We start from the raw sequence: 19,354 nt of genomic DNA on the forward strand, positions 1-19,354 counted from the left end.
CATCTTGTATCAAGCCTCTTTAGACACCACCGTTTTAACTGTACGACGCTGGATTGCAGCAGTTAAGACACAGTATTTTGAAAATCTATAAGTGGAGCATTGTTTATTTATAGGCACACACTGTCTTTGAGTTGTTCAAGAATAGTAAGGGTTTTGGCAGTTGTGCTACATTTGTGTTAAAGGCCTCTGTGATATTGATTGTCCTGTATGTGACCATGATGGTGTTTCTGGGTGTTTCAGCTGCTTAACTACAACTCATGCATACTTTACATTTCTGCTGACGGCTTTAAAGTGCATGCCTCTGGTTTATCTGATGTATTTCTCCTGACACTGCAGACAGCCAGGGGGTTTGAGTCATTCGTGCACAATATGAAAACCAATGTTATTTCTGTACCATGTAATTAGAGACGAGTTCAAGTTTATTTCTCCATTGCTTGACGATGTGTTGATTTCCTCTGCAGAGCCAAGGAAGAGTCCAAGCGACGGAGTTGATTCAGAAATCCAACATTAGGCAGAATATTTCTGTGCCTGCGAACGGCCTCCACAGCCTCCACCAGGGCGAGTCTTTCTCTGATCATGAGGTAGGCCAGCGCTAAAGTCGCCGAGCGGCTGATTCCTCGTGCACAGTGGACGAGCACCTTACCTGCAAGAGACAAGGGCACGTTAAATGTTGCACATAGCTTAATAACAGAATGTGACTTATTATAAGGGAAACTTATTTCTTATTTCATATTTACTTTCATAATGCATGGGTGTAACAAGACAGTCAGTGCATTAATTTCCCAATAAAACCAAGTTAGAAGGATCATAAAATGGATTAGTCACTTGTAAAATGTAAAATATGTCACGTTGCAAAAAGTGTATTAACTTACAGGATTTCAAAAATATCTTTCTTATTGATTTCTGTTTATTAAATTAAACTAAAATGTCTCGCTGAGAATCTTCATGATGATAAAAGAGCAAAAGTTTAAACTCTAGGGTTTCCAATCAAGTTGGTCACAAACTCCCGTTTTACACACCTTTACATAAACTTAATTTAGATATTCAGGAGAAGGACATCTTTCAAATACATGTTCTGAGGGAGCAGTTGAGTCATTTCATTTTGTTGCTCACGATTTCAGCATTTTTGGTTCGTATTTTGCCAGATGTATTTAGCGTTAAAATCTGACTTTCAGCTTGAAGAAGTATCTTGTTACATTTCTATACCACAAAAATGTGTTCTTAGACTTGCAGTATTACACCCCCAATGTAATGTGTGAATCTGTTTCCTGTGGCTCAAATGGTACCTTTCTGACCCAGAGCACCATGAATGAAATCAGCCGTCTCTGTGAAGAATGGGCTCAAGTCAAAATCTTTACAGTCTGGTGCATCCACTCCATGATACTGTATGTTGGTGTCTTTGTAGAACCGTGGCCCTGTGTCAATGTGCTGGGGGCCATCTGCAGCATTCACCACGTGTGTAATTCCCAGATCCGCTAACAGGGTTTTATGCTGAGCTGTAGCCCTGTTAAACAACACAAAACATGATACTGGGAATGCAGCCTTTAGAGTTTTTTTCTGGCCAGCTCTCTGAGCGTATGTTTGCAAATGCATCACTGGTGACTCAAATGTACAGATTTTATATTTGTCCCATGAGTTAGCCAAATATAGGACTTGTTTGCAGCAACACTTTCACAATCAGATCACCATATTGCAGCGGGGCCCTGAAGTGAGGATGTCACTTACGCGTCTCCGATGTAGAGGTTGGGCCAAACCTCGTTGACAGCTCCGGTGGGGCGTCTGTTCTTCAGCAGAAGGCTGAGCAGATCGCAGGTGGGCGGTGTCTGATACTCTGGCTCCTCCTCTGGGCTCATATCAGCATATTTCACTTGAGTGTTGTCGTATAATTATCACAAATTATATTCAGCTCAACACTTGCAAAACAGTTGGATAATTTCCTCAAATACTTGATTATCCTGGATGGAGAATTTGAGAAGTTCTTTCTGCTGTCCTGATAGTTTTTCCTTTCCTGCAGACATTTGGAAAGCAACCACGGTAAACTATGACCTTTTTGGAGCAGCTCGCTCTGTTTTCCATCTGAGCAGAGTATCAGTGTTCTTTCGAGGCTGAGCCCCGCTGTAACGTGACAGCTGAAGATGCCAGAGTCTGGGCAGGAGCAGAGAGGACTATTTATTCCTCAGATGGCTGTGACAGAAGCCAGGCTGCTTGTGTTATGACAACTTTAACCACAGAACCACAGCAGTGATTACAGTTGTAATAGTGTCAGGGATTCAAAACATGTTGAGGAATATGCCACGTCGAGTCAGTCCACATCAACTTGTACGTGATTCCAGATCATTTTAACAATAAACTGTTGCTATTTTTATGATTTTATTTATGGATTTAAGAATTGACCCACTGCCTTATCATCCAAAAACTGAAAAAACATTTGGTGACATATTTCTTTATTGTAATGGACATGGAGACTGAAGTTGTTGTGAAACCACTCAAAGAATGCCTTTTCTATTTCTGGAGAGTAGCTCAGAGTTTGGCAAACATCACTGGAAATTCTTTGGGACACAGTTCATCTGTTGAGAGACCCAAACTTAAGTGGTTGTTGTTTTGTTGTATTGAGTCCCTGTGTTGGAGCTTTCCATCATATACCAAGATGTTTAGGTGATTCAGTTTGCCATTTGTCATACACTTGTAGATGTTCAAATTCAATTTTTCTCAGAGTTAATGAGAAACACACTCATGTTTGTTTACAGATTAAACAAATGAGATATACATGTAAGGTGTTAATTAGTGAGCTGTAGAGGGGCCAGGCGTGCTGTGTTCCCCTGCTTCCCGTCTTTATGCTAAGCTAAACTCTCCTGGCTCTAGCTTAGCATATTTAGCACACAGAAAGAAAAGTGTCATCCATCTTCTCATATATCTCCTGGCATCAATGATAAAGAGAATATTGCCCAAAATGTTAAAGTTTTTCTTGAAGGTCTTATCGTTCCACAAAGCCTTAAATGTTGAGAAATCTCTTCTTTGATGACAGTTGATCTCACAGTTAAGTCCATTCAGTAGCTGCTCTTTCTTCAGGCCTGTTGTGTTTATTCGTTTTTGGATTATATTAGAGTGTATACACAAACAATATTCTTTTTAAGGGTCACTTTTTCTTTTAGTTAGTAGCTTTTCATTACAACTGAAGGCCTTTAATGTATCATTTTAATTTCTTCACATAATAATGGAATTTTTCTTACAAAAAAAAGGCATTACAACTTGTCTTACACTCATATGTCCAGTGTACTTCAAACTCAGCAATGTCATTCAAGTGTATGGATGGGTGGATTTAATCTCATGTCCACCCGTAGGCACTCGAGCTCCTCGCTGATCCCTGGTAGTGCAGCTTTTTGTCCAGCTCTCGAAGCTGCTCCAGAAAACCATTGTTCGGTAAGATGTGCCTGTTGGCGCTGACAGCTTTGATGGCGTCCACCAACGTCATGCTCTCGTGGATTATCAAGTAAGCCAGGACCAAGGTGGACGAGCGGCTGAGACCCATCGCACAGTGGACAAACACTTTACCTGCCAATTAACGGAAACCAAAAACTGAGCATCACTTCCTGTGGATCAGACCACAGTTCAGCTCTAACAGCTGTATTAACAACCATGCAATGAGTGGATTATTGTGGTGAACTTTATTCTAACTGTCTAATTTGTTAGTCCTTTGTGGATTAAAAACCATGCACATCACAGAGAGGAGTACTTCTAACTCCCGACTAAAAGTTTTCAACAATGTTGCAACAAATGTTTCTACACACAGTAATCCCTGCTTCCTTATCGGGTTTGAGGATTAGGGCGCATAGGAGCGCGTAATTGAACTGTCTTGGCGTCTGTGTATTTCTGCTGGGGATTACTGTAGGGCCCGCCACACACTGGAGCCCCCGATCAGCCAGCATGTGAATGAGGAGGCCTCATCTTATTACTGTCATGTCAGATACAGACTTCGCTTTGCATAACAGGCCAGGCAAGCACAGGCCACAAACATAATTGTGTAATTTCCGTGTCCAATAAAAGTGTTGCTTACAAATTACCAGGGCAATCCATTTAAAACCAATTTTCCTGGCTAAGGTCTGAGCTTATGAGAAGATTACCGTGGGGGAAAGATATTAGCTTGATATTATGTTTAGTGTTTGATTTGCATTTTAATGACTAATACAACTGGGGGCTGCTGTAATGGGAATTGACTGACAAATGTTTCTGTACTTCGCATTGCAGAAAAAGATGTCTCCCCCAAGTTAAGTGTTAAAATGATTAGAGACACCTTGAGTCTAGTGAATCTTTCTCACCTTTAGGCGAGCTCAAAGCATTCTTGATAAAATTGGCTGCTGGGTAGAAAAAGGGACTCAAGTTAAAGGATGGCATGTCGAAAGCTTCCACTCCGTGATAAGTGATTTTGGTGTCTCTGTAGAAGCTGTGGCCCGTGTTCACGTTGAACTTCCCATCTGCAGCGTTAAGTACATGGGTGATGTGGTGAGCCAGGAGTGTCCTCTTGTCTTTGGCTGCATACCTTAAGGGAAGAAGCACAATTGTCTGTCAGTGCAAATAAGAAGGTTTGTCATTTCAAAGAGCATCAGTTGGACCTGAATTCAAAATCACAACTTATTCGGGATGACAAAACAACCTGACACACATGTTGTTTGCTAGCGACACATCCACGACTAATTTGTGTAAAGTAAGCAACTTGCATATAGCCTACAATTTATAAGACCATGTTAACATGCATATGGTCAGCAAGGCAACAATTTAGCAAATATGCTAAACACAGCTAGTGTTGCGGAACAACAAAAGCATCACATGAGTAAATGCTTACGATGGGGTCCTTTATTTACACATGGGTTCAGAACCTGTCAACCTCACAGTAGCTACTATCTTATTAATGAAAAATGTGACATTTATCGTACCTGCATAGGGTACAGCAAGAACATCTAACAAAAACACCATAGCGTAAAGGGCTAACGACTCACATGTCCATTGTAGTCCATTGTTAATAAAGAATATTGATGCTGCTCTTACCACTAAAAATATATATTTTTTATTGTGTTAAAGTTTTGTAACCCTTTCATAGTTAGGAACAATTTGTATAACCATGCATAGTATGCTTGGTCTCACATGTCTCCAATATATATCCTGGGCTGAACTTTATCCAGATGGCTGCTGGTCCCTGTCTTGGTCCACATCAGCCTCTGGAGCTCTGAAGCTGGGGGGGTCTCATACCGGTTGTCTGCCCCCTGAGGGCATGCCAAGTAGCTGAAGCGTCTTGGCATGTCTGGATATTTTTCTGATTTTTCCAACCTGTCGCATAGAATTGTCACAAATAATGTTCTGATTGAGTGTAACTAATCTGGCCTGTGCTGAAAACCATAACAACAAGCTGAGTCTGAAAAAGGAAATACAGTTATAGTTTCAGACAACATCTGATTCTCTTTGAAGGCTTAATAACACCTCTAATAGGCTTTATTGAAGGGAGGTAAGACTGAAAGAGAAATACAATGGGGGAATTACAGTGAATAGAACATCAGGCAAACGGGCCAATCACCTTTAAATATAGAATATAATTATGCCAATAAATGCACTCCACAGCAGCAAAGGACCAAAAGAACACATAATTGTAGGATGACCTTATGCCACTCTCATTATTTTATCTACAGTTCAGTAGCACTTATGTGGGCTTATTTACCTCCAGAGATACAGAACATTGGCATTCGAGGCCTATAAACAGCTTTTTATTTCCTGTAGGCAAGTCCAACCTGTGCATTTACAATTTACTCACTGGACTTGTTAGATGTATGCATACTGTATGCATTAGCATCCATTTAGGCAGCTATGTGATTCTGCTCCAGGCTGAGGACATACCAACAACGTGTATGCATTGTTCTAGTAAAGAAACCGATGGCGGCTTAGCTTCCTATTTGCCTTCTGCCGGTGTGTGGAGCCGTAATGTGGCACTCAGGGTTTGGAGACTTATTGTCGTGTCCACAGGGATGAGTCGCTGAGACCAAATCTGTTTCAGTGACCTTTTGTAAAGCTGTCATCTCATATGGACTCAAACTTCACAATTGCTGTATCTTTATCCCTGCATGTGCACGGTGTGTCACATTTTTCCAAGAAAAGCTGGATCTTACCCAGCATGTACTCCATGCATATGAGTGTGTGAGTGTTAAAGGCAAAGCAAAGTGTGTTTTCGCGCAAATACAACATGTGCCCGGAGTACCTCGAGGCTCTTCTTTCTCCTCATTGATCTATAAGTACAACCCTTCCCTCCCTCCCACAGTCAGGGCAGAGAACTGATTTCCCTGGTGCACATGTTGAGCTGCAGCGCTGCTTTCATAGCCTCCCCCCTTAGGCTAACCTGTCCTTCCTGCTCTACTTCTGTGTAATTAAAGATGCTATGTATGGGAAAGTGCCCACGGTTAACATGGAGGGCAAATAAAAATGCCTTTTTTACCTCCTCCCGGCCTCTTCTTGGTGGTTTTTATGAATTACACTTCCCTCTTTAGCCTTTTGGATGTGGCTCGTCTGGATTTGTGAGCAAATAAATAAAAGAAGAAAGTGTAATAATCCATCAGGCAATGCAGTACAGTACCTCCTCATTTATTAAAGTGCCTCATGTATACCTTCAAATAAAGGTATAAAGTACTCAAAATCAATACAGTTGAATACATATTCTTTTTAAAATGGACTTCTATCTGCAACACAGTTGTAACAACATATTATTAGCTTACACTTGCCTTGACTGGAAACGTTGCTTTTCAATGTCTCTCGGCAAGAGCTACATGTAGGTCGCCAGCACAACAGTCTACGTTCTCCTTGGTAATGTACCCAGCAACATTTTTATGCTATTTTAACATCTGAATCTCAGCCCAAAAATAATTCTGGCATCATCTTCTGCATTCCTTTAAGGTTATCCGAGCTACCAACACAAGAGGGAGGATTGGACACTGTTTTTAATAGAAAGAGAATTAGATCAGTGCTGCTTTTCTAAAATCTGACTGAGATTCCCCTCTACAGGGAAATGTGTTTAAATGAACATATGGACATTTGGTAAAATCAGAATTTTCTCTTTTACTACTGTATATGTGGTTCATTTAGTGAATAAAACAGCAAAAAAGTATCAAAAGTTTACACTTAAAACAAATAGAACAACACTCTTGTCTAAAGCACCAACATATTACACAAAAGTTGAAAAATGAAAATTATTATTAATACAAAAAATACTTTTGTTTTTATGATGTAAGTTCATTCTTTGCAAACAATCTTTACAGTATTGTATAAATTGACTTGTAATAACATAAAATATCCATAGGTAAAACATATATCGAAATTAAATGTCCAACTCGGCGATAAAAATGATGCCACATACAGTGGTATGCAAAAGTTTGGGCACCCCTCTGAGATTTCATGACAATTTGCTTTTCCTTTATAATAGAAGATCACAGCAACAACATTTGTTTTCCTACAAAGATGTAGACGTTTTAGTGTTTTCCAGACCAAAATTCTTAGGGTAGCATTACATAGTTTTATTATAATAAAATAAAATGCAAAAAATGGGATGTGCAAAAGTTTGGGCACCCTTATAAATAGCATTCATTTCAACACCTGTACGGATTTATAGCTGACAGGTTGCTGCACAAAATTGCTTTGATTAGCTCATTAGACCTTCAATTACAAAGACAGGTGGAACCAATCATGAAAAAGGCTATTTAACATAGGTAATAGCTGGCTGTGCCTGGCCTAGGTTCTTTCTTAGGGAGTGGCAAGATGGGGACCTCAAAACAACTCTCCACTGACCTGAAAGCTAAGATAATCCAACATTATAAATTAGGAGAAGGGTACAAAAAATTATCTGACAGGTTTAAACTGTCTGTCTCCACAGTCAGAAACGTAGTTGTGAAATGGAAGGCCACAGGAACAGTCCGTGTGAAGGAAAGATGTGGTAGGCCGACAAAAATAGGGGAAAGGCACAGGCGAAGGATGGTGAAAATGGTCACAGAGAAGCCACAGACCACCTCCAGAGAACTACAACAACATCTGGCTGCTGATGGTGTAGTTGTTCACCGTTCCACAATCCAGCGTACTTTGCACCAGGAAGAGCTCATTGGAAGGGTGATGTGCAAAAAGCCTTTCCTGAGTGTTAATCACAAGAAGAGTCGCATGAGGTATGCAAAAGCACATCTGGACAAGCCAGAAGCATTTTGGAACAAAATACTGTGGTCAGATGAGACCAAGATTGAGTTATTTGGTCATAACATGAACAGGTATGCATGGCGAAAAAAACACACTGCATTCAATGAAAAGAACTTGTTGCCCACTGTAAAATTTGGTGGAGGATCTATCATGTTATGGGGCTGTGTGGCTAGCACAGGTACTGGAAAACTTGTTAAAGTTGAGGGCCACATGAATTCCTTACAGTACCAGGAGATTCTTGACAAGAATGTTCTAGAGTCAGTCACAAAGTTGAAGCTACGCCGGGGTTGGATTTTTCAGCAGGACAATGATCCTAAGCACCGATCAAAATCCACCAAGGAATTCATGCAGAAGCACAGGTACAATGTTCTGGAATGGCCATCCCAGTCCCCAGACCTTAACATCATTGAAAATGTATGGATTTATTTGAAGAAGGCTGTCCATGCACGGAGGCCAAGAAACCTGACTGAACTGGAGACGTTTTGTGTGGAAGAATGGGCCAAAATACCACCTGCCAGGCTTAAGGGACTTGTCTGTGGCTACAGGAGGCGTCTACAGGCCGTTATTGCAGCAAAAGGAGGCAATACTAAATATTAATGGAATTATTTCTTAGGGGTGCCCAAATTTATGCACATGCCTATTTTTGTTTGAATGCACATAAACATGTTTCTGTTTGACCAATAAAAGTTATTTCACTACTGAGATGTTTCTGTTACCATAAGGTATAACATATGTTAAAATGAAGTTGCTGCTTCAAAAGCTCAGCAAGTGACAAACTGATGCAGTGGTTTTCCTAAGGGGTGCCCAAACTTTTGCATACCACTGTATGTGTATACTATGTGTATGATATTTTGTGGTTGAGCGATAATTGGAGCTAGCAATCATTGCTATAAAGCAGATGCACGGTGTACCATTTTGTAAGTGATGTTTCTAAGGATTGGTTCATGGACATTCAAAGGACTTAAAAGCTTGTGATGATCAGCTTAATTAACTCGATGAATACACAAAGTAATATTATACTGTGAACACTGAGAAGTTGTAAAAAGACAGATGCTCTCGACTGATTACATTTTGAGTGTGAATGTTGAATCGCAGAAATACTAGTCGTTTACAGAGTTTACAAAAATAATTCTTCTTTGTAAAACATTTCCCATAAGACATTTGGTCCATTCTGCCATGACATAAAGTGAAGAAAAAAATCTTACAAGAATGTGAGGTAAGTGAAAGACATAAATAGTCACCAAAAATACTTATCATTAGCATTAATTGATCTTTGTGTATTTTCACTTTGCCTTACATTAATTAAAATCAGCCCTTCATATCAACACAGCCAGTGTTTTCCTTCACAGAGTCTGCCATGTTGCACTGCCATGTTTCTACAAAAACCCCAAACTAAGCTGTGGCTCTAGAGAGGGCATTTCATGTTTCTCATGTTACCTGAAGGCCACCGTTCTCGATATGAAAGCATGAACGGGAGGGCTGGGTGGAAGATATTTCATTTGGTTGCATTATGTAACCACTCGCTATACTGTGTGTCACTAAATCCTACACACTGGTCCATCCATTTTTCAACTATCATTTTGTTAAAAAATTCTGTACTTGTATAATCCTGGTCTCAAAAAACTGCAAAGAAAACAATAAAAATAGAGAGTCCTTTACCATGGTAGCAGTACCTTGAGGATGTAATGCAGCAATTGAGACACTATAGCCTCTTACTGCCTTCACTGACATTAAGTATGTCAACACTTAAGGCTAAGTATTGTAGTCAGGTGTAGTTAAATATTTTGTTTACGGAGTTCCCATGGTGACATGCTAACAGGCTATATCACTGTTAATCTGAAAGTACAGTTAAAACAAATTTCATGACAATCATTATATTTCAGTCTGAAATCAGTCAGGCATCCCTATCACAAGGCACCGCACTGCTTCTGTGTGGCTGAAAATGTAAACCCTGGTTTATTACAAAATCTGACATGTTTTCTCCTTTCTTGTCAGCTGAAGATCCAAATCCAGCAGCAAAGCCAGGAAATTCCTGTTGGGGTAGATGGCTCTCTTCTGGATCAATTTCTGCAAAGCTCGCTTGAGCGGGAGTTGATGGTAGATCATGAGGTACGCTAACACCAAGGTCGATGACCTGCTCATTCCCATGATGCAGTGCACCAGAACTTTCCCTGAAGAACAGACAAAATGAAGGGAGAGGGAGTGTGTAGAAGAAGGATTAGAGAGCGGCCTCAGTCTTATTAATATCATACATGACTGCTCGTCTCAAGCTGTGGCCTTTCTTTTTTCCTGCTGTGAGCTAAAAATAGTGCCTACAATTCATCGCCTTTGTTCATTTAAGGTCCCTTTGCAGGCTGGGCCCGACTGTCTCTTTAATCTCAACTTATCCTCTGCCTGATAGCTTATTTGAAAGGAGCCATGGTCCCATTATAGACTTAAATTCTGCAAGGTAAGACCCTTATTACTACTGCTGGCTGAAAATACACTTACATTCCTTTACAAGCTGTGTTACATCGTGGTGACAGGTGACATTGAAGGGACGGGATAAAGGAAGTTTGAGTTTATGGGTTTATAAAGGGTTTAGGGTGTGAAAATAAACATGCTGTAATACAAAAAAAAAACCACTATTCAGTATTTTTGCTATTTTTAAGAAATATCATTTACTGTGCAGAATTAAAACAATTATTATGAACAAAGAAGAGTCTTACCATCATGTGCCTTCAGAGCTTTATGAATGAAATCAGCAGCAGGATTGAAGTAAACATCCAGATCAAAGTGAGTCGAGTCATCTGCTGGAATGCCACAATACACAAAGTCTTTGCCATAAAAGCTTTGGTTCCCTATGCTGCCTCGCTTGGAGTGAGCAGCATTTAATACATGAGTAATACCTAATTTCTGCAAGGAAGTCTTGTTTTGGGCTACTGCCCTAGCAACACAAAGAGACAGAGAGAGGTTCAAGATGTATGTGAATGCTAAGCATCACAGTACAATGTTTTTTTTAACTCAATTATTTGCAGGACTTATGTAAAAGATCATGGCTGTTAAACATTACAAGTAACACGTTGCACCTTCCTTTGTAAAGCAAACTCATTACGTCTGAAATAAAATGTATACTTACACATTCCCAATGTATATGTTCGGCCAGACTTCATCAACTTGACTAAGATGCAGTTTACAGGAGTCCAAAACCTTCTGCAGATCCTTCACACTCAGATATTCTTCTCTCTTGCCTTTCAAGTTTGACATTTTAAGTCCAATTCCCAAGTCTTGGATCGATAACTGGTCCAAATGTTTGTTGTTTCAAAGCAGTTCCCGTCAGCTCTGGCTGAGTATGATCTGTACGAGCAGGTGTTTATCTGCTGTCACTGGACAGTTACTCAATTTAGTGCTTAACCTAGCGTGTAGTCTTACTCGTGCAGAGGGCAGAACAACAAATAGAGCAGCCCGAGTTCAGCTTTTCACACTGCTGTGGGACTTTAATTTAATAAGCCTCAAACAGAGATGAATCATTCCATAAAGCAGTGATAATTGGATGCAATTATAGACAAAATGTTTAAGTGTATTGCTTATACAGGAAGTTCTGCATTTATGGAACAGAAATACTGCAACAGCTTGATGCAGCTAGTTTACTGCTCTGACATAAATATCTTGTGAGAGCAAATTGGTTCAAGAGGAAAAAAATCAGATTTTGCTGCTGGCTACACATGACTTCAAACAGCCCTCACAAAGCTTCTTTGTTAACCCTCCTATTATGTTGCAGGTCAATTTCACCCATTCTAGCTTTTAAATTGAAGAAAAACATAATTAACCTCCATGAAATGTAATGACCTCTTTTCATTCAGGGTCATGAATGTGCATGTAACATGTAAATTGATGTGTTTTGGAAAGTCTGTACTGATGTTGTATACAAAACCAATCAATAAATGTCTCTGGGTGTTTTTGACCTGGAGATAGTTATTGATTGATTATTCAAAATGCTGCTTCTGCTTATTGATGCATCAGTGGAGTGTGTGATGGGACCATATCCCACCTAATATGTATATTTACAATCCATTGCTTCTAGTAAATGTGGGATTCTGGTGAGATCAAGATGCAGACCGTGTAAGACTCACTGTAATATAAAAGGTTTTTCAGCATTGACTCCATTACATAACATTGTCAACCACTGGAAACACAAAACAGAAGTTGAGAGGACAATTAACTGAACATTCAGGAAAAAATCATGTTTTAGATCTGGTAACAGCTAATCACATTGCATTATAATCTTGATATTTGAATGAACACACAACACAAACTTTTAGAAAGTCAATTTTTATGAATATAGAACAAAGGTTAAATCAGTAATTTTGCCTAAGGTGAATGATATGACTACACCGATCCCTAATGATAACATAAGAGTCAATAACATGCAGACAGGAAGCATGATCCCATTAAAGGACGCAATGGGTAGTAGATTTGGGCCATTCGTGAAACAAACTGATTAAAGTCAATATACAGTATCTCCCTCTACTGGCAGAAGCACAATTTGTCTTGAGGAAAACAAGCGTTTGAGGTTCTGTAATTGAGAAAAACAATTAATTTTTGCAGTGCAGAGAATTACTCATGATGTTTTGCATGTTTTCATATCCAAACCACGAAGCTGTTTGAGGAATCCTCTGTTTGGAAAAATCCATCTGTGCTCTTTGACCTTATTGATGGCCTCTAGCAAGGTGTAATTCTGATGGATCATAAGGTAGGCCAGGACGAGGGAGGCAGACCTGCTCACTCCAACTGCACAGTGGACAAAAACCCGAGCTGGGGAGAAAGAAAAAACATAAGACATGGACAATAAACCCAAGCATAACCTGACACTGGTAGAATAGAGTGACTTGTAGAGAGGCTTGAGATAAAACTGAGTGACAAGAAAGCAACATGATATTTACCACCAGCTGTGTCAAGTGCAGTCTGAATATACTCAGCAGAGGGAGAGAAATAGCGAGATAGGTCAAAGGATGGTGAGTCATCTGCAGGCACTCCATAATATGCCACAGAGGATCCATAGAAGTCATGACTCCCCTGGCAGTGCATCTTCCCATGAGCTGCATTCAGAACATGAGTGATTCCCAGCTTCCACAGACTGTAGCGATCATTGGCCACTGACCTGTGGACAGAGGAGACAGGGATTATATCAAGAAACAAAAAAGCAAAAAAATACTCTAGAATTACTTTTGTTTTGTGGAATAGCAATAGTTAAACTTACATGTCACCAATGAACAGGTTAGGCCAAACTTCATCACATGATTGCCAAATCTTTTTCCTCCATACAAAACCTTCACCAAGTCTTTCACAGATGGAATGGCGGGAGAAACTGCATTACATTCCTGCAAATTGTTCATAGTTGACTGCAAAAATAACATACTACATGATTTCGTCTCCAATATTTATTTTCAGTTAAGACTTTACTGTAACCAATGATGCTACTGACAAGGACAGGTGTCCAGTGTCCCTGATCTAAATTTAAATCAGTGACTCATCATCTAAATGGTAGGCAACCTTAGACCTTTAAATCTGTAATATATTCAATTGGTGGCTCGTCGTGGCATTTAATTGCACAAAGACTTAATTTCTTGCCATCATAACAATGACTGTCCTCCAAAATAAATACTATACAGTAGCTTATTTTTACCAGACGGTGTCACTGTTGATTAGCTTGCCCTGAACCCTGAGTGTGAGTGATTTTACGTGCGCAGCTACACTGTTCATTACCGCGGTGTGTTGTCAACAGTGCTGTGCTAAACAGCGCGAAGCCGGGCCGAAATGATTTCCAACAAGCCCATGTCTTTGGAGAAAAGGCTACTAGGTTTTATTCAGACTGTTGTAAGATGCCATTTGGCTAGCTAGCTGAATAAATACATTTCGGTATCGTCTTCTGTCACATCCCAGTCCGGGTGAGTGAGCGCATTGATTAAGCTAGCTAATATAGCTTGCTAGCTTACGTTAGCTAGTGCTGAATTAGCCTACTTGGGATTATTTTGTTGTGATTTAATAAAAGGTCAGTTGTGGTTGGTTTCATGTTTACTTCAGGCATGTTTGGAGTAACTTTCACGGTCAACCACCACCTGGTCGGTTAGTTATCTTACAAGATACTGGCAGAGGTTAGTAGAATTAGCTCCTGACCGCACCTTTTAAATAGCCAGTGATGTGGGTTACTGCAGGTGGGTGTTACTTTCTGGACAAAGATACTTATTTTATGTTATAGCTTGGTTATAGCTGCTGTCCACAGTTCCATCATATCATGTACATCTTAAATAAGTAGAGATTCTAGCTCTGTATTTATAAATATGTATCTTGCCAATACTAGAAACAGACCTAAACACAGGGTGTTTTCCCACTGACACTCAGGTTAAGCACAATAACTACTCCTTTTAGAGTGTATGTAATAGTAATAAGAATAATAATGTCATTGGGGATAATAGCCGTCAAGTACTTGTTCATAACTATCAGAAAAGTATTGAAGTCAACATCTGGCCCTTGGGAGTAGGTCTGCTCACTCACTTAGATTCTAGGGTGTGTGCTACATTCTTGTCAGTGTTTGCCTCATGTATTTGCACACTTCCCAAGTTTGGATCTGTAGCTAAGGAATAGTCTTAAACCTGACATAGAAGTGTGTCACATAGTGAAGCTATTTTCTGTCTATGTGCCATGGTATGTTAGGAATAGTTAATGCTGATTCAGGAATAAATAAAGAGTGCCTTTGTTTGTGGGTGAGGAAGTCAATAGGGAACTGGTATTACATAAGGGATAGCTCAGTTGTTTGATTTAAAATTGTTTATTTCTCCAGCCTTGTGAGTGAGGAGGCAATGACCCAACTGAGTGTCCGTCGCTGGACGCCAAAACACGTTGCCAAGTGGCTGAGGGAAGAGGGATTCTGTGACTATGTGGACCTGCTGTGCAACAAACACCGGCTGGATGGCACCAGTCTGCTCGCCCTCAGCGAGTACGACCTCCGCTCACCACCTCTGGAGCTCAAAGTGCTGGGGGACATCAAGCGGCTGATGGTGTCCATCCGCAAACTACAGAAACAGAACATTGAAGTGTTGGAGGAGCTGGGTCTTCCCTTTGATGGCCACTCTCCCACAGGGTCTGGAGGTAGTTTGGAATGGATGTGTAACGGGGACCCAACCAGAGACTGTGACAGCACTGACACAGCACCAGTGGGAGAGGAGTATCACCAGTACACTAATGGAAAGTACAAGCAGCAGACAAGGCGCCTGGATCCGGAGTACTGGAAGACGGTGCTAAGCTCCATTTATGTAGTGTTCGTGTTTGGGTTCACATCCTTTGTCATGGTTATAGTACATGAGAGGGTGCCTGACATGCGCACATACCCTCCACTGCCAGATATCTTCTTAGACAGGTGGGTGTTTGACTGCTAAGATGCTTGACTTGGTGCAATGAGACGCCATGAAAAGTGTCAGCTGTGAAATGCCAAAGAAAAAGTGAAACAAATACATATAAATCAGGATATCACACCAGATGGTGGGCATTATAATTGCCCTACTTCTTTGAAGCAAGTTTCTATAATTGTCCTCACATAATCCTCAGGGGTTTGGTTTGGTGCAAAGAGACCATTTGAATGTTTTTAAAAGTGACCTACTTTTATAGTGTGACCCATTGTTTATGAACAGCTTTAAGCTTTTGATGTTCATTAGGGGGGAACTCATTTCAGGGAAATGTCTTTTGGTATTATAAAACACGCTGAAGACCGTTACAGCTTAAGTGTACCTGTGTTACTTAAGGTAGATTGATTATTAGATCCTCTATGAAATATGTCAGCCTTCACCATAGTATATTTTTTTCTACAGTGTGCCTAGAATACCTTGGGCCTTTGCCATGGCTGAAGCATGTGGAGTGATCCTGTGTAATGTCTGGTTGCTGGTTCTGCTGCTCCATAAACACAGGTACAGTACATTCATATCAGTGAAATGTTAATACCGCCACAGCGATATTGCTGTTGGATAGCTAAAATGTGTCCCTTAAATCAATGCTATGAAAGCTAACTATGTCACACGACTTTTAGGTCCATCCTTTTGCGGCGCATGTGCAGCCTCATGGGAACGGTGTTCATGCTGCGCTGCATCACCATGTTTGTCACCTCCCTGTCTGTGCCAGGACAGCACCTGCAATGCTCAGGAAAGGTAAAACATGTTCTGTCTACTCGATGTTAAATGCTGCCTCTGAAGGATCACTGTACTGATATTTTCACTTTTCTCCCTCTAGATGTATGGTGACACGTGGGCCAAACTGCAGCGAGCTGTGGCAATCTGGAGCGGTTTTGGGATGACCCTGACAGGCGTGCATACATGTGGTGACTACATGTTCAGCGGGCACACAGTGGTCATCACTCTGCTCAACTTCTTCGTCACAGAGTGTGAGTAGCTTTTAAGTCCGAACTACTTAAGTTAGAACTTCATAAACCCCCCAAACCTATGTCAACATTTTAAAATTGGACATGGAATAACAGATATTAACTCATAATAACTTGACCAAAGTGAAGCCTTATCACATTTCCAAGCTTAAAAACAGTTGTTTGTCTGCTCAACTGGGTTTACATTACTTTTAACACCTAAGAAGATCTTAGGTTCTTCAATTCTAAACTATTTGCAGTTTTTTATCCTGACTTAAAAAGATGTAAATATATTTAAAATCTTAATTTTATAATTATTATATTGTATTTGACGCAAGACTTAAAACTCAAGCCTGATGTTCACTAAAAGCAACACACATTTTCCCTTTTGAAATGTCACAATGTTTACTAGATTTGATACATATATATTCATTCATTAAAAGAAAAAGCTGATAAAATATGAGCTGTTAAAAGCTGTTGCATCAGAAGGTTAAAGTACTGAACCATATTTGGGAACATTGCCCTTTTGTTGCCATCCAGTGTCCTTTACTGGTATTACAACTGATATTATAACCAGTACCAATATATAACCATAACCAATTATAACCTTTTCTCAGCCTGACGGGGCGGAAATACTTATGATATGATAGATTTAAAGATGGTGTAGTTGACTTCAAACAGTAACAGAAAAATGTATCTTAAACCATTCTTTCTTCTAATCTCTCATACAGACACCCCACGAAGCTGGAACTTTATTCATACACTGTCATGGGTGTTGAATCTCTTTGGCATCTTCTTCATCTTGGCTGCACACGAACACTACTCCATCGACGTGTTCATAGCATTCTACATCACCACCAGACTCTTCCTGTACTACCACACTCTGGCCAACACCCGAGCCTACCAGCAAAGTCGACGAGCTCGAATCTGGTTCCCCATGTTCTCCTTCTTTGAGTGCAATGTCAACGGGCCCGTCCCCAACGAGTACTGTTGGCCCTTCACTAGACCTACTATGATGCGGAGGCTCGTTGGGAAATGAGCAGGTGCAGCAGTACTGTCAGACACTTCTTAGCCTGTGCTGTTTAGTCTGCTTTGTGAAGTTGCCAACTGAGGCGGTGTGTGATGTCTTCATCAACAAAGACTACTGTTGTGATCCCGTTAGCACCGAGGCCTGATGGGATACACTGAGCCATACCTTCTTATGTTCTAGGATTTATCTTCTAACATTCTTCTACTTGTCTGTCACCTTGTAAGTCAGATCAAACTAAATCCGACAGAATTTCTTAAAAGCCCCATCAAAACTCAGCTTATTTTTCTTTTAGGGTGAACACAGTGAGGATGTGTCTAAGTTATGGATTGCTTATTTCTCCTCTAAAGGGATATCATTTTATGTAGCATAAAGTGCATTTTTAAGTACCTCCCGACTTAAAGACTAACTCTTAAACAGTATTTTGATAGCACATGATAAAAGGAAGCCGCATCAAGAAATTCTCAGGCAGTCGTGTACCTAATCTCTCACAGAAGTTTGCCATTTTCTGCGCTGTTAAAATCCCTGATCATTTCAAGGTTAGGATCTTAACATTTTGTCTAACTTTATAATTAATCAAAACAAAACTCTATGGACCACTGTTGAAGCAATATTCAAAGACATTACACTGTTGCTTTTTCCTGTATAGCAAAATATTGTTCATCATTTTGAGAAAGATGCTACATGCCGTTGCTTGGAAGTCTTTTTCATTCCTCGAAATAATGCTTACATTTTCAAGTGTTGACACAGTAATCCATGGCTTAATAAAGGATATGGTTTGTTAAAAGTATGATAATGTTAATTTCAGCCAAAATCATGGAATCAAAGACATTTCCAGTTGTCTTAAATATTATTCCAATTGCCAATTATCTTGAGTGTTATCATAGATTTCTCTGTGTGGAAATGTTGCAATTTTTTTTTACGTTAGATAGTTGTATAGGGCTTTTTTAAATCTTAAAGTGTAGATGATAAACATCCTTTACCTTAAAGTGTAGTAATAGTTCTTACAAATGATCCTCAAATTTGTATGTACCTGTTAATATTAATTTATTTCATTTTGTAACCGTCAATAGGTATTTTTATATTTCATATACAGTGTTACAGCAACATGCACATGGAGAAATATGTTTACAGTTGCTCTTAACTATGTATTTATTTGAAACACAATGTGCTTTTTGAGTGTTAGGTTGATTTCAGATAGGCCTCTACATTTAATTGAGTGAAACCTGCCACTGTATTAAGAGACATGTTGTAATTGATGTGGTTGGTACAGCATGTTAGAGACATTGTATTTCTCAATAGAGTTGACAGTCTATAACACATCCTTTCATTGAGGAATAATGCTGCTGTGTTTTAATGCTCACGCACAGCCACAATACTTGTTTCATGTCACAGTCAGTCATTTCCATCATTAAAGAGCTGAAATCAAAGTCCATTTTCTTGTTTTTTTATTCCATTAACTACACAACCTCATAATGAATGCATGATAATAAAAAAAATGCATAACGTGAATAGTCTTCAGTACAGTTTATTAGTTTGCAAACTGCAGAAAGCTAATGTTTCCTGTACTTTTTGTCCAACACAAAGCCCTTGATTGCAAGTGGACATGTGGGAAGTTCTTGAAACCAGTTTAATCAAGGGGAGATACATATTGTGTGAGTTTGAGGTAGGCCTGCATCTTATTCTTTTTCTCACTTCTGAATAGTGAAAAAACGTTTAGTATTAAT

At 39.8% G+C, this 19,354-nt stretch overlaps 4 protein-coding genes across 6 annotated transcripts; 1 reads left to right on the plus strand and 3 right to left on the minus strand.

Annotated features, from left to right (window-relative positions):
• Nucleotides 1-395: 395 nt before the first annotated feature.
• On the minus strand, nucleotides 396-2,126 carry LOC134871234 (dual specificity phosphatase 29-like). The gene is made up of 3 exons (XM_063893909.1): nucleotides 1,726-2,126; nucleotides 1,287-1,504; nucleotides 396-643 (listed from the first exon to the last, which is right to left on the minus strand). Exons 1-3 carry the CDS (start codon nucleotides 1,851-1,853, stop codon nucleotides 420-422), a joined length of 570 nt encoding a protein of 189 aa, XP_063749979.1. The 5' UTR covers nucleotides 1,854-2,126; the 3' UTR covers nucleotides 396-419.
• A 283-nt stretch (nucleotides 2,127-2,409) lies between these two features.
• On the minus strand, nucleotides 2,410-11,619 carry LOC134871231 (dual specificity protein phosphatase 13B-like). 2 transcript variants are annotated; one of them, XM_063893906.1, is made up of 4 exons: nucleotides 11,333-11,619; nucleotides 5,140-5,322; nucleotides 4,317-4,537; nucleotides 2,410-3,552 (listed from the first exon to the last, which is right to left on the minus strand). In XM_063893906.1, exons 1-4 carry the CDS (start codon nucleotides 11,458-11,460, stop codon nucleotides 3,326-3,328), a joined length of 759 nt encoding a protein of 252 aa, XP_063749976.1. In that variant the 5' UTR covers nucleotides 11,461-11,619; the 3' UTR covers nucleotides 2,410-3,325. The 2 variants fall into 2 exon arrangements, 1 of the variants encoding a protein (XP_063749976.1); XR_010166648.1 differs by lacking the exons at nucleotides 2,410-3,552; nucleotides 4,317-4,537; nucleotides 5,140-5,322 and adding exons at nucleotides 10,229-10,385; nucleotides 10,923-11,006 and having other exon boundaries at nucleotides 11,333-11,602.
• LOC134871230 (sphingomyelin synthase-related protein 1-like) lies at nucleotides 10,432-19,057 on the plus strand. 2 transcript variants are annotated; one of them, XM_063893905.1, is made up of 6 exons: nucleotides 10,432-10,663; nucleotides 15,035-15,610; nucleotides 16,059-16,154; nucleotides 16,274-16,391; nucleotides 16,474-16,624; nucleotides 17,332-19,057. In XM_063893905.1, the coding sequence occupies exons 2-6, from the start codon at nucleotides 15,054-15,056 to the stop codon at nucleotides 17,637-17,639; spliced, it is 1,230 nt and encodes a 409-aa protein (XP_063749975.1). In that variant the 5' UTR covers nucleotides 10,432-10,663; nucleotides 15,035-15,053; the 3' UTR covers nucleotides 17,640-19,057. The 2 variants fall into 2 exon arrangements, with proteins under 2 accessions (XP_063749975.1, XP_063749974.1); XM_063893904.1 differs by lacking the exon at nucleotides 10,432-10,663 and adding an exon at nucleotides 13,959-14,141.
• Nucleotides 12,571-13,643, minus strand: LOC134871235 (dual specificity protein phosphatase 13A-like). The gene is given in 4 exon segments (XM_063893910.1): nucleotides 12,571-13,008; nucleotides 13,137-13,354; nucleotides 13,454-13,490; nucleotides 13,493-13,643. Coding segments are annotated over 4 exon segments (567 nt in total). The 5' UTR covers nucleotides 13,611-13,643; the 3' UTR covers nucleotides 12,571-12,814.
• Nucleotides 19,058-19,354: the final 297 nt, after the last annotated feature.

Source organism: Eleginops maclovinus, chromosome 10 (assembly GCF_036324505.1).
Source record: "Eleginops maclovinus isolate JMC-PN-2008 ecotype Puerto Natales chromosome 10, JC_Emac_rtc_rv5, whole genome shotgun sequence".
Taxonomy (NCBI): domain Eukaryota; kingdom Metazoa; phylum Chordata; class Actinopteri; order Perciformes; family Eleginopidae; genus Eleginops; species Eleginops maclovinus.

What these genes read in the sequence shown, in the direction of transcription:
- LOC134871231 (XM_063893906.1), bottom strand. Translation starts at nt 11,460, where the DNA reads ATGTCAAACTTGAAAGGCAAGAGAGAAGAATATCTGAGTGTGAAGGAT. An exon ending in AACATATACATTGGGAATGT is followed by an intron (nt 5,323 to 11,332) that starts GTAAGTATACAT and finishes TCTATGCGACAG; the next exon opens with GTTGGAAAAATCAGAAAAAT. An exon ending in TGCTTTGAGCTCGCCTAAAG is followed by an intron (nt 3,553 to 4,316) that starts GTGAGAAAGATT and finishes GTTAATTGGCAG; the next exon opens with GTAAAGTGTTTGTCCACTGT.
- LOC134871230 (XM_063893905.1), top strand. Translation starts at nt 15,054, where the DNA reads ATGACCCAACTGAGTGTCCGTCGCTGGACGCCAAAACACGTTGCCAAG. An exon ending in CCAGATATCTTCTTAGACAG is followed by an intron (nt 15,611 to 16,058) that starts GTGGGTGTTTGA and finishes TTTTTTCTACAG; the next exon opens with TGTGCCTAGAATACCTTGGG. An exon ending in CTGCTGCTCCATAAACACAG is followed by an intron (nt 16,155 to 16,273) that starts GTACAGTACATT and finishes CACGACTTTTAG; the next exon opens with GTCCATCCTTTTGCGGCGCA.
- LOC134871234 (XM_063893909.1), bottom strand. Translation starts at nt 1,853, where the DNA reads ATGAGCCCAGAGGAGGAGCCAGAGTATCAGACACCGCCCACCTGCGAT. An exon ending in AACCTCTACATCGGAGACGC is followed by an intron (nt 1,505 to 1,725) that starts GTAAGTGACATC and finishes GTTGTTTAACAG; the next exon opens with GGCTACAGCTCAGCATAAAA. An exon ending in TGGTGCTCTGGGTCAGAAAG is followed by an intron (nt 644 to 1,286) that starts GTACCATTTGAG and finishes TGTCTCTTGCAG; the next exon opens with GTAAGGTGCTCGTCCACTGT.